Raw genomic sequence first — 13468 nt, 5'->3', positions numbered from 1 at the left:
TTAAGAAATGTTTTTTAGGTTTTTTTTTTTTTTTTTTTTTTTTTTTTATGTTGTTCATTATTTTATTATTTTAATTTGCTATAGGACATATGCGTTCGCCAGAGCAAGACAAAGAGAAAGCAAGCTGCCAGGTCTGGGACTAATCATGGTCAACCATGGGGGAATCTAGCACCTTAACCACTGTGCCACGTACTTGCTCCTTAAGACTTTTTTTTAATTGCCAGAGGGCACGTGTGCTTGCCAGAGAGAGACAGAAAAAGAAGGAGAGGGAGAAAGCAACCCCCAGTGGAGTGTAGTCACACTGGTACCCCTTTTCCATTTCTTAATTCTGTTAAGATCTTGGGCATGTACGCATATGGACCTGGCATGTTTTTCAAGGCTGGGTCTAGAAGTTGAAGTACTGTGCGGTTAATTATGCAGGATCCAGTTTCCGTAAACATCTGGCCAAAGAATCCACCCAAGACTTCTTTTTCTTCTTTTTTTCTTTTTTTTAATAGGGCACATGTTCATGCACACGAGATCAGAAGAGAGAGGGAGGGAGGAACGTGAGAAAGTACCACCCTGAGGGCGGGGGGAAGGATATGACCACACCACATGCCTTTCTCCTCCATTCTTTTATGATTTTTGGCATACATGCATGGCATGGTTTTGTTTTGGTTTTTTTTTTTTTTTTTTACTTTTTTTTTTTGGAGGGTTTTTAATTTACGGTGTGTGCTCACCAGAGAGAGAGAGACAGAGAGACAGAAAGTGAGAAATCACCCCCCGGGGGGGATGGTCACGCCGCAATCCCTTCTCCTCCATTCTCCTCTCGGGATCTTGGGCACGCACGCACACGCACCCGGCATGAGTTTTAAGCCACCGGGTCCGGGACGCAAACCGCGGTTGACTACGTGAGAGTCCAGCGACATAGCCATTACGCTAACTGCTGGTTCCCTCATGGCGTGTTTTTCAAGCCACTGGTTCTAGGACTCAAAACTATGCAGTCAACCATGTGGGATCTAGCCTCCTCAATTCCACACCACCAGTCAAGCCAACTTTTTTTTTTTTTGAAAGCATGAGTGCCAGTCAAGGAGAGGAAAAAGCACCCCCTATAGGGAATGTTCATTGCAATCCCTTCTCTGTCTCTCCCTACTGTCAGAATTCTGGGTACACATGTACATGCTCTTGGCATGTTTTCCAAGCCACCAAGTTGGGACTTGAACTATATGTTCAGTGATGTGGGATCTGGCTGCCTTAACCACCCAGCTATGGAGCTGGCCCACAACCTTTTTTTTTTTTTTTTTAATTTGCTACAGGACACATGCACTTACTAGAGATTTGGGAGTAGGGAGAAAGCACCTCCCAGGGAGGATAACCACAATGCAGTCCGTTCTCCTCCATTCTCTGGGGATTGGAGCATGAATGTATATTTGTACAGCATGTTTTTCAAGCTGCTGGGTCTGAGAGTCAGCCATGTGGGATCTAGGCACTTTATTTATTTTTTAGAGAGATTTTTCCTATAGGGCAGTGTGCTCACTAGAGAGACAGAGAAAGTCAGACAGAAAGTAAGAAATCACCCCCCCTCCCCCCCAGGAGGTGACCACGCCACAATCCCTTCTCTTGGGATCTTTGGCATGCACCCAGCATGGGTTTTAAGCCACTGGGTTTGGGACTTGAACTGCTGTCAACTGTATGGGAGTTCAGTGATGTAACAGTTTCGCCATCTGCTGGCACTTTAATCACTATGCCATCTGCCATTTGGCTAGCCTCAGCAAGACTTTTTTATTTTAAAGTTTTTGCCTTAGGGGAACATGCGCTTATTGGCGATACTATGAAGGAAAGTGAAAAATCACCCCCAATGGAGGCTGGCCACACCACAATCCCTTCTCCATTGGCCTGGGATTTGGGGCACACACACATGTTCCTGGCATGAGTTACAAGCTGCTTGATCTGGGACTCGAACCACAGTTGGTCATGTGGGAGTCTAGTGCCTTAACCACTACACTACCCACTGGCCCCACGTACATAATTCTTAATAGTTTTATCCTTTTTTTTTTTTTAAACTGTGATTTTTATTACTATTTCCCAGTTTGACCAGAGAGAAAAAGGAAAGTGAAAAAGCAAGTTGCCAGGTCCAGGACTTGAACTACAGCCAGCCATGTGGGACTCCAGCGCCTTCAACTACCATCCCACATGCCAGCCCCAATAGTTTAATTCTTAAAAAAAAGAAAGAAAAAAATTAGTGAACAATATGAATCGGTAGAGAAGAGGTAACAGGTTATCCCAGCTGTGTAAGTGATATAGGAAATTAATTACTGTCCTTTGTCTACTGCAGTGAGAATTTCCAATTTGATGCGAGTATTAGGAACAGAAGCTGTTCAAGACCCCACGAAGGTAGAAGCCCATGTCAGAGCTCAAATGGCAAAAAGACAGAAGTAAGTGCCATGGGGTTGGGTGGAAACCCAGGGCAAGTACCTTTCCCAAACTCTTCTGGGGGATCCATATTTGGAGGGAGGGGAGAGTCCTCCGTTGCTTCCCTCAGCCCTCCCACTGATCTGCAATGCCTTTCTCACTTGTGGATGTCCTTCCTGTCACGACAGAGCGCATGAAGAGGCCAACGCTGCCCGAAAACTTACAGCAGAACAGAGAAAGGTCAAGAAAATTAAAAAGCTTAAAGAAGACATTTCACAGGGGGTACACATATCTGTATATAGGTAGGTGTCCATACTGGGCCAGCCTTCCTCTTAGAAACAACCAAACATTTTCCAGGTACTTGAGGCAGAATCATTGCAGTCTAATAACATACCTAACACCAGTGCCTACTTTTTTAATGACCCTCATGTGAATCAAGAGTTAATAATCTTTTATAGTGGTAAGGGTAGAAGACTTTTTATAGTTATCTAATAATTTCATCTCAACTTTTCTTTATTAACCATTATTCTGAAGAATGGTCAAATGAAAATACGTGTTCAGGACAACTAAGGATCATTTGTCCTTCGGGAGTATAAAATAACCTATTTATCCAAAAACCATTATATTTTCTTTTCTATGAGACCAGCAGATGGCATAATGGTTATGTTGTTGGACTCCTATGTAGTCAACTGCAGTTCAAGTCCAGACCGGATGTGGCTAAAAACTCATGCCGGGCATGTATGTATCTGTGCCCAAGATCCTGAGAGAGTGGAGGAGAAGGGATTGCAGCACAGGGAAGAGTGATTTCTCACTTTCTGCCCCTCTCTCTGGCTCTGTCTCTATGGTGAGCACCTGCACCCTATAGCAAAAAATCTCTCAAAAAATTTATTTTCCCTTTCTCAGTAATTCTTTTTTTTTTTTTGAATTCGTTCACTTATTTTAATTTGACCAGAGAGAGAGAGAGAGGGGGAGAGAGGAAATGAGAAAGCAAGCCACCAGGTCAGGACTTGAACTGTGGTCGGCCACGTGGGAGTATCCAGCACCTTAACCACCATGCCACCTGCTGATCCCTCTCAGTAATTTTTATCCTAATGTGCTGTAGTAATCTTTTTATCCTCACTCCAAAATGCATTTTATACTTTATAAATATTTTTCTATCTTTGTGTTGATTTAATGTTTTCATTTTCTTTTATGTTGAGTATAGTTGTATTTTTTTAATGGGTTTATTTCTATTAATTAGTATAAAAATGTTACATTGTAAGGCTAGCAGGTGGCATAGTGGTTAAGGTGCTGGACTTCCACATGGCTAACCATGGTTCAAGTCCTATACCTAGCAGCTTACTTTTTCACTTTTGTTCTCTCTCTGTCTCTCATTCTAGTGATTTCAAATAATAATAATAACAACAACAACAATAAATAAAATGAAATAATTATTTTTTTAACTGTTACATTATTACCAAAGTAGTGAACATTTAAAGAGAGATTTTTTGCTATAGGGTACATGTGCTCTCCAGAGAGACAGAAAGTAAGAAATTACCCCCCAGAGGGATGGCCACACTGCAGTTCTTTCTCCTCCATTCTCATCTTGAGATTTTGGGCACACATGCACGTGTGTCCGGTGTGAGTTTCAAGCCTCCAGGTCTGGGACTCTAACCACTTTCAGCCATGTGGGAGTTTAGCAACATAGCCATTAGGCCTGCTGCTGGTCCCCTTACTAAGATTTTTTAAATTCTAATTGAGAAGGGCACTTAATGAAAAACCTCCTTTCTATTTTCTGATCTCTTAGAACCACTCTCTCTAGATAACTGCTGTTAACGGTTTTTCATGCATCCTAGACAATTTTCATGCATACATAGTAACTACATCTAGAAGGCAAAGAATTTGTAGATCTTTAAGAACAGTGAGCTTATAAATATTCTTGGATGATAGTAAATACCTATTTCTCTTTCTTAGAGTAAATTTTAATTACCCACTCTTTGTTATACAGTACTAGACTTTGAAGAAAGTGGAAATATTTCTGGAGACATCAGTTCTACTTTTTAAGCATTCATATTTTTCTTTACTCCAGAGGCCTTTGTTTTTAGAGAGGAAGCCATTTTGGATCCATCTGATTATTTGCCATTCCATTCAGGCAGTTACTGATGCTAAAACAGAAGACATAACTAAACTTTCCCTTCTCCAGAGTTCGAAATTTGAGCAACCCAGCCAAGAAGTTCAAGATTGAGGCCAATGCTGGGCAACTGTACCTGACAGGGGTGGTGGTACTGCACAAGGATGTCAACGTGGTAGTAGTGGAAGGGGGTGAGTCTGAAAAAAATTGAGGAGACTATCCCCAGACAACCCTAGGCCTAGGGTGATTAGTGTTGTGGGGAGAAGGGAGAAAAAGATAGTATTTTAGAACCATACCTGGGTGTACGGTGGGCCTGTTTCTGTGTTTATTGGAGTAGAAGGCCCCAAGATGTGGCTCCTGGGATTGTGTCAACTACCACATTAATGTCTGAGCATTAGATGAGCTCAGAGGTTCTTTCTACCCCACCGTCCTCCACAGATCTGGCAAAATTCTCCTTCTCTGTTTCCAGGCCCCAAGGCCCAGAAGAAATTTAAGCGTCTTATGCTGCATCGGATAAAGTGGGATGAACAGACATCTAACACGAAGGGAGATGGTGAATGGGGGTTAGAGGGGATTAAGTGGGAGAGCTATGGGAGGTGGGGATGCTGCCTCTGTCTATTCATCGTATTCCTTCCCAGTGACACCCTTTCTAACAGTCAACAGTATTCAGGAATTTTAGAAAGACCTATTCAGATTGTGAGCCTGCTAGATATTTATGCAATATTTATTACATGGTCATATACATGTATGTTCACAATTATCCTTGTGTGTCCTTCAAGACTTTTCTTCCAACTGGTTTCTTGCCCTGGGTCTGGGTACTGATTTACATGAGTATATTTGGTTCATGAAAATTCAGCAAGCTGTCCATTCATCTGCACAGTGTCCATATTATTATTTGATAGAAAGTCTTTTTATGGATGAAGGCAAAAAATTTTCAGATAAAAAAAAAACCTCTCGGGCCAGCTGCTGGCATGGTGGTTAAATCAGCTGGATCCCTCAAGGCCAACTATGTGGTGTAAGTTCTGGACTAGTGACTTGAGAAACACATTGGGCACATGTGCATGCAGTCCTAAAATTGCAAGAAAATAGAGGAGAAGGGATTGCTACATGGCCAACTCCTGGGGAATTCTCTTTCTGCTCTCTCCCTTCAGCAAACAGATGTGCCCTATGACAAGTAAAAAACAAAAAAAAAACAAACAAAAACTCTGCTTTGTTCAGGGAAAATATAATTCTCATATATTTGCCCAACTGTATCTTATAATCTTACATATTTATTTTGACATTCTCCTATCCAATATATTTCCATCAGAGATGGTGTGAAATCAACCCCCGGGGGATGGCCATTGTACAATCCCTTCACCTCCATTCTCTTTTTGGGATTTTGGGAATGCACACACACATGCCCGGCATGAGTTTCAAGCTGCAGAGTCTGGGATTCAAACCACAGTTGACTATGTGGGAGTCCAGTGACACAACAACCATTACTCCATCTGCTGGTCCCATATGTGTTCTTAAGATATTTTCACTTGGGGGAGTAGCAGGTGACATGGTGGTTGAAGCACTGGACTCCCACATGGGCTACCACAGTTCAAGTCCCGGACCTGTTGGCTTTCTTTCTCTCACTTTCTCTTTTCTGAGCGCACAAGCCCTGTAGCTAACTAAAAGATAATGATTTTTTTTTTTTTTTTTGAGAGGTTTTTCCTATAGGGCATGTGCACTCGCCAGACATTTTAAGCCACCAGGTCCGAGACACGAACCATGGTCGGCTACTTGGGAGTCCAGTGACATAGCCATTACGCTAACTGCTGGTCCTGATAATGATAAATTTTTTTTTTTTTGGGGGGGAGAGATTTTTCACTATAGGGCGCGTGCGCTCCCCAGACAGAGACATAGAGACAGAAAGCGAGAAATCACCCCCCAGGGTGTATGGTCACACCGCAGTCCCTTTTCCTCCATTCTCCTCTTGGGATCTTGGGCACGCACGCACACGCGCCCGGCGTGAGTTTTAATCCACTGGGTCTGGGACGTGAACCGTGGTCGACTACGTGGGAGTCCAGCGACATAGCCATTACGCTAACTGCTGGCTCCCGATAATGATAAATTTTTAAAGATACTTTCATTTAGTATGTCTTGCCTCTGTTAGGCTAAAAGTTCTTTTTTTTTTTTTTTTTTTTTGAGAGGTTTTTGTTATAGGGCACATGTGCTCGCCAGAAAGACAGAGACAGACAGCAAGGAGTCACCCCTCCGGGGGGATGACCATGCTGTAATCCTTCTCCATTCTCCTCTCAGGATCTTGGGCACATACACATACGCGCCCGGCATGAGTTTAAGCCACTGGATCCAGGACTTGAACTGCGATTGACTACATGGGAGTCTAGCGACATAGCTGTTATGCCAACTGCTGGTCCCAGGCTAAAAGTTCTTTGGGAAAACTCTATCACATAATAAATCCTGGCTCCCAAAGTGCCTAGGAGTGGTTCTTGGCCACTTCTCTGTCTTGGTTTTTTTAAAGAATTACTTTAACTTTATTTAATTTGACCAGGAAGGGACAGAGTAAAAGAGAGAGAGAGAAAGTGAGAAAGCAAGAAGCAAGCCACCAGGTTCAGGAGTCGAACCACAGTCGGCCATGTGGGAGTCCAGCGCCTTTAACCACCATACCACCTACTGGACTTAGCTACTTGTCTTTTATTTCCTTATTCCCAGTATCTGGCACAGTTTGTGCCACACAGTGGATGCTAAGTAAAAGCTTATTGAATTAATGCTTATGTGCAGCTGCTGGTCTAATTTTTTGGGGAAAAAAATAACAAAAGAAAACGTTTCATTCAAACACATGGGGAAGGGTGACAATATTTAAGAAAATCTGGGTCCACTTAAATAGTATTCAGGTTACTTTAGAACCTGAATCTGTGATCTCTAGTCTAAGTCTGGAACACAATTTAGCTATATTGTCTTTTCCAGATGATGAGGAATCTGATGAGGAAGCTGTGAAGAAAACCAACAAATGTGTACTAGTTTGGGAGGTAGGTGATCTTTTGTAAAGCATTAAAGCACAATTTTAGCCACTTCTTTATTGTTCATACTATTCAAGGGGAACAACAAAAAAGTAAAAAGTGAAAGATTTTAAAGAGAAATTGTCTTTTATGTAATTCATATTTATTTTTGTAATCTATTTTTCAATTATTGGTAGCAGATTCTTGGGTTGTTTTTAGTTAAATTGATTCATACATAATATGTTCCATCTTGAAAATGCTGGTGATGGGAATACAAATTCTGTACTGGTTATTTCTTTCACAATCATGAATACAAGACTTGGGAAAAAAGAGGAATGAATTATTGGGGGATTGTCCTTTGGTATAGTGAAAGAAGTAGTAGACTTAATATAAAGTGAGGGGCCAGCAATTGGCATGGCGGTTAAGGGTGCTGGAGTCCCACATGGCCGATGGTGATTCAAGTCCCATACCTGGCAGCTTGCTTTTTCACTCTCTCTCTCTCCCTCCCTCTCTCCTTCTCCCTCTCTGGTCAAATTAAAATAAACAAATAAATGGATAAATAAAGTTAAATTCTTTTGAGATATATATATTTGATATATATATATATATCAGGACACAGCAGGAACCAGCAGTTAGCGTAATGGCTATGTCACTGGACTCCCACGTAGTCGACCGCGGTTCGCGTCCCGGACCCAGTGGCTTAAAACACATGCTGGGCGCGTGTGCATGCGTGCCCAGGATCCCGAGAGGAGAATGGAGGAGAAGGGATTGCGGTGTGACCATCCCCCCTGGGGGGTGATTTCTCGCTTTCTGTCTCTCTCTGTCTGTCTGGTGAGCGCACGCGCCCTATAGCGAAACCCTCTCCAAAAAAAACAGATAAAAAAAAAAAAAAGACACAGCCACACTAGGTAGTATCATGCTGCTCTGCAGTGCTGGAAGCCACACAGCCATCCCTGGGTTCAGATCATGGGTCAATCTGAGATACTCTGGGCATGCACTTGGCCAGAGGTGCTGACCAGCTGAAGGGCTGGTGGAAGACGATGGTGTAATGAAAATCAGACAGAGGTATTTCTTTCTCTCCAAAGAAGTACGATAACTAAAAAGAATATAAAGTGAGTTGTGCCATTTACTAGCTGTGCAATTGGTCAGCACACACGTCAGATTCTGTTGCCTTGTCCATAAAATGTAGACTACATTGCTACACATTTGTTGCTAGATTTTATAAAAGAATATTTTATCTCATTTAAATACATTGCAGTGTTTGATTACAGTCTTTCTATTTCCTAGGGTACAGCCAAAGACCGGAGCTTTGGAGAGATGAAGTTTAAACAGTGCCCTACAGAGAACATGGCTCGTGAGCATTTCAAAAAGCACGGGGCTGAACACTACTGGGACCTCGCACTGAGTGAATCTGTGTTGGAGTGCACTGACTGAGACTACTGCAAGCCCTCACCTCTTCCCTCTTGCCTTTGTCTCTTCAGTCTACTCCCTTCCCAGCACCTGTTTCCCAACCCACCCCACTTGTGTGTGTGGTGTCAGAACTGTGCCAAGCAGACAATGGGCTGAAGGAGAACACCTTGCTCCTTTCCCCAGTCAGCCTGGTGCTGCCCTTCATTCCCCTTATGTGTATATGATTAAAGAGTTATTTTTAAACTTGGTATGATATTTTTCACACATTCATAGGTATTAGAGTTTAGGTACTCAGGTGATCTTTTTCTAGACTTCTAGCAATTGCTGTGAAAAAAAGTATTATTGATACGTGTATATAAATGGACAGATGGATAAAAGGGTATGTAATTTTGAAGTCTGTTGGACGTTTGACCTCATCCTGGAGCAAGAATGATAAATATTGTTTTCTTGGAGCAGAATGAAGCGAGAAGTGTAATTAAGTGGGTATAGGAAGGGAGACCAAATGAGTGTTCATCCTTTTTTTTTTTTTTTTTTTGCTATAGGGCACATGTGCTGACCAGAGAGACAGAAAGTGAGAAATTACCCCCTACAAGGGATGGCCATACCCTGATCCCTTCTCCAGTTTCCTCTTGGGATTTTGGTTCATGCGTGCACACGCTCCCGGCATGAGTTTCGAGCCTCTGGGTCTGGGACTAAAACCACAATCAGCCATGTGGAAGTCCAGCAACCAACCATTATGCCATCTGCTGGTCCCCATCCTGTAACTTTCAATGTAAGAGTCACATGGTAGGGCCGCTGCAACAGCAGAGGTGTCGGCAGTGGTGGGTGGGAAATGGCAGAATACTTGGCCTCTGTCTTGGGCACCAAGAAAGACAAAGTCAACTGTTCATTTTATTTCAAAATTGGAGCATGTCGCCATGGAGACAGATGCTCTTAATTGCACAATAAATCAACCTTTAGCCAGACCATTGCCCTCTTGAACATTTACCGGAACCCTCACAACTCTTCCCAGTCTGCTGACGGTTTGTGCTGTGCTGTGAGCGATGTTGAACTATGATGAGTGTTTTGAGGACGTTCTTACAGAAATGAGAAGTGGAAGAGATGAATGTCTGGGACAACCTGGGAGACTACCTGGTGGGGAAGGTCTATGTCAAGTTTGGCCGTGAAGAAGATGCAAAAAAGACTGATTGATTTGAATAACCGCTGGTTTAATGGGCAGCCAGCCGATCCATGATGAGCTCTCCCCTGTGACCGATTTCAGAGAAGCCTGCTGCCGACAGTATGAAATGGGAGAGTGCACACGAGGAGGCTTTTGCAACTTCACGCACCTGGAGCCCATTTCCAGAGAGCTGCGGCGGGAGCTGTATGGGCGCCAGCACAAGAAGTGTAGATCCAGGTCCCGATCCCAGGAGCAGTGTTCTCGGTTTAGAGACCGTGGTCGTGGCGGTGGCGGTCGGGAGACCGTCAAAGATCTGGGCGATTCTGAGCCATGCCATTTTTACCGTATGTCTGCTAGAAAGTGTTGTAGTTGATGACCAAACCAGTTCATAATGGGAATTAAAAAAAAAAGAGAGATGGGTTTCTGAATAATATTTGTAGTGATACAGTAAAAAAAAAAAAAGTCACATGGAAGACAGATGACCTCAAGTCTTTACCAAGTAGTCTTTCCAGGAAATCAATTCTTCAGAAAGGTATATATGTGGGAATATGTGCTATGGTTGACGTGGACACAGGGAACTTCTGAGGGAGGTGTTCTAGACTAGTTTGTAAAATGGGGTAGGATTCAAGAATTTAGCACATTTTGTCTTTCACTAGTGGATAGTCCTCTTCTAAAAGATAATGTGTAATTTTTGTTTTTCCTGTCTTAATCTGACTAGATAATAGTTGGTTCTATCTCAGCATGTTTCAGTTTGATTTTAGTATTTAGGTCAGAGTAAATATCCATAGTAGTCCAAATTCTTACTATACCCATCCTATTTCATGTTGCCTGTTTATTAGGGATGGGTCCAACAGAGCCAGTAGAGCTCCTATAACTTCCTCCTAGGTAGAGGTTCTATAAAGTGATGCTGTAGAATGGGTACTTAACAAGTTAAAACATTCTGTTACAAAACGGACTCGTTGTAAGTTGCATGTTTCGTGGTCAGTAGGTTTGGAGATTAAAGCAGTTGGATCCCACATGGCCAGCTGTGTGGTTCAAGCTCTAGACCTGACAGCTTGAAATACTCATCAGGTCTATTTGTTCATGTGTGCCCAAAATCCTGAGAGGAGAGTGGAGGGGAAAGGATTGTGGTGTGGTGGAGGGGGAAGTGCTTTCTTACTTTGTGTGTGTGTGTCTCATGAACACACATGCCCTAGAGCAAAAATTTTTTAAAAATTGTAAAGGGACCAGCAGATGGTGTAATGGTTGTGTCACTGGACTCCCATGTAATTAACCGCGGTTTGAATCCCAGACCTGGTGGCTTAAAACACTGGGCATGTGTGCGTGTGTGCCTAAAATCCCTAGAGGAGAATGAAGAAGGGATTGTGGTATGGCCATCCCCCCTGGGGGGGGTGATTTCTTACTTTCTATCTCTCCAGTGAGCACACACGCCCTATAGCAAAAATCTCTCTAAAATTTTTTTTTAAGAATTATTTTATTAACTTTATTTTATTTATTTAAATTTAACCAGAGAGAGAAGGGAGAAAGAGAAACCAAGCTGCTAGGTCCAGGACTGGAACCACAGTTGGCTATATGGGTCTAGCACCATTAACCACCACACCACTTGCCGGTCCCCCAAAATTATGTGTTTTAAGTCTTGGTTAAAGATCTTTATCAAAGGCAGTATTAGGGACAAGGGACTGAAAAGGATCTTAAAACTAGTACAGCTTCTCAGAGAAAAGCAAACTAACCCAGTAAAGATGAGGTTGCTAATTCTTGAAGCAGGATGAAATCTGAAAATCTAACTTGACACAGCAATGAAGGCTTTGGGTACTTACTAGTATTAGAATTATATCTAAGACAGGAGATATAATTGACCTGATTCTTAGTATAGTTTTATGAAAATCCAGGGGAAAATTTAATTGTCATAAAGATGAGTGCTTTTGTTTATCACAAGTATATGTAAATAATTTGTACACTACTTCAAAAATGTACTGATTGCATAAGATCTAAAAGGAATATTTATACTGTAATACACTATCTTCATTATGACAGTACCCATGAGAATTATCCTTGTTGTCTTGAACAAATCACTCATCTCCTTGTGCCTCAGGGTATTCTTAATTGTTGTTTTTTAAGTTTTCTCAGCTCCATGCTGTGTTGAGCATCACTTTCAATAGGCATTGCCTTATCTCTTGTAACAACCTAGTGAGAGTGTACATTTTAGGAGATGAGGAATCAGACTTCGCATAAATAATTTGCCTAAGGTAATTGCTAGTGAGTAGTAAGAGTTTAATTTGAACCCAGGTTGGTTTGACCAGAGCCCAAATTCAGTCCTAAGCATATTACTACCTCATTTGTGAAATAAAGGCGTAGGAGCAGATGTGTGTGTGCTTTTTAAAATTTTGCCAAAGGGTGTATGTGCTTTTCAGAGTGAGAAAGCACCTCCCATGGGGAATAGTCAGCCAAATCCCTTCTTCCATTTCTCCCTTCCGTGTGAGATCCAGCTGCCTTAGCCACCCTGCCACCTGGGCTGCCCCCAGGTGTGTTTGCTCAAGTTAATGCTATTCTCAGGGTAATTCCTACCCTGAAATGATGTTAGCACTTACAGTACTTGTGAACTTCAAGTAATCTCTGATAATCAGTTTCAGATACTTTTAAATATCTTTAGTTAACTGGCAGTTATTTCTCAGTAAATATGTCTTGAAGAGAGTTTCAGCAGATGGTGTGGTGGTTAAGGTGCTGGACTCTCATATGGTGGACTGCAGTTCGAGTCCTGGATGTGGCAACTTGCTTTCTCACTTTGTCTCTCTCTGATTGAATTAAAAATAATATGAATATATAATTCTAAAAAAAAAAAAGCGATGGGACTAGAACTAACTGATTATAGCAGATATATTTTTTTTATGAAGTTAATGTACAAAAATCAATTTCTATGTACCAATAATAAACAACTGGAATTTTTAGTGAAAAACAATAGGCCAGCCATATAGTGGTTAAGGGAATCCGATCCCACATAGCCAGTCACAGTTTAAGTTCCAGCCCCAGTGTATTCAAAAACAAGCCAGATGTGTGTGTGTGTACACGCGCCCCCAAAATTCCAACACAATGGAGAATTAGAGAAGGAATAGGGAGGGACCAGCAGATGGTGTGGTGGCTAGGGCACTGGACACTCCCACAGGTTCAGCCATGGTTTGCTTTTGGTTTCCTGGACCTAGTGGCTTGCTTTTTCACTTTCCCCCTTTCTGTGTGTCTCCCTCTGGTCAAAATTTAAAAATAAAAAAAAAAGTGAATGAATAGATAATTCTTTTTTTTTTTAATTCTTTTTTATTTAACTTTATTTATTTATTTATTCATTTATTTATTCATTTGTTTATTTTAACTTGACCAGAGAGGGACAGCGAGAGAGAGAGAAAGCAAGCCACCAGG

The 13468-nt window shown here is 42.0% G+C and overlaps 1 protein-coding gene and 1 pseudogene across 4 annotated transcripts in view; both read left to right on the top strand.

Annotated features, from left to right (window-relative positions):
• Positions 1-9144, top strand: part of PRPF3 (pre-mRNA processing factor 3) — a 32219-nt gene extending 23075 nt beyond the window's left edge. For all 4 annotated transcript variants that reach the window (XM_006168466.3, XM_006168467.2, XM_027768277.1 and 1 more), the window contains 6 exons: positions 2315-2414; positions 2580-2693; positions 4574-4692; positions 4971-5054; positions 7460-7521; positions 8779-9144. In XM_006168466.3, coding sequence (XP_006168528.1) covers positions 2315-2414; positions 2580-2693; positions 4574-4692; positions 4971-5054; positions 7460-7521; positions 8779-8925 — 626 coding nt within the window. In that variant the 3' untranslated portion in view covers positions 8926-9144. The remainder of the gene's footprint in view (positions 1-2314; positions 2415-2579; positions 2694-4573; positions 4693-4970; positions 5055-7459; positions 7522-8778) is intronic.
• A 511-nt stretch (positions 9145-9655) lies between these two features.
• Positions 9656-10620, top strand: LOC102475926 (splicing factor U2AF 35 kDa subunit-like; annotated as a pseudogene).
• The last annotated feature ends 2848 nt before the right edge of the window (positions 10621-13468 follow it).

Source organism: Tupaia chinensis, unplaced genomic scaffold (assembly GCF_000334495.1).
Source record: "Tupaia chinensis unplaced genomic scaffold, TupChi_1.0 Scaffold145814_1, whole genome shotgun sequence".
Lineage (NCBI taxonomy): Eukaryota > Metazoa > Chordata > Mammalia > Scandentia > Tupaiidae > Tupaia > Tupaia belangeri.
The sequence above is the reverse complement of the archived record's forward strand: the minus strand, read 5'-3'. Positions and strand labels throughout refer to the sequence as shown.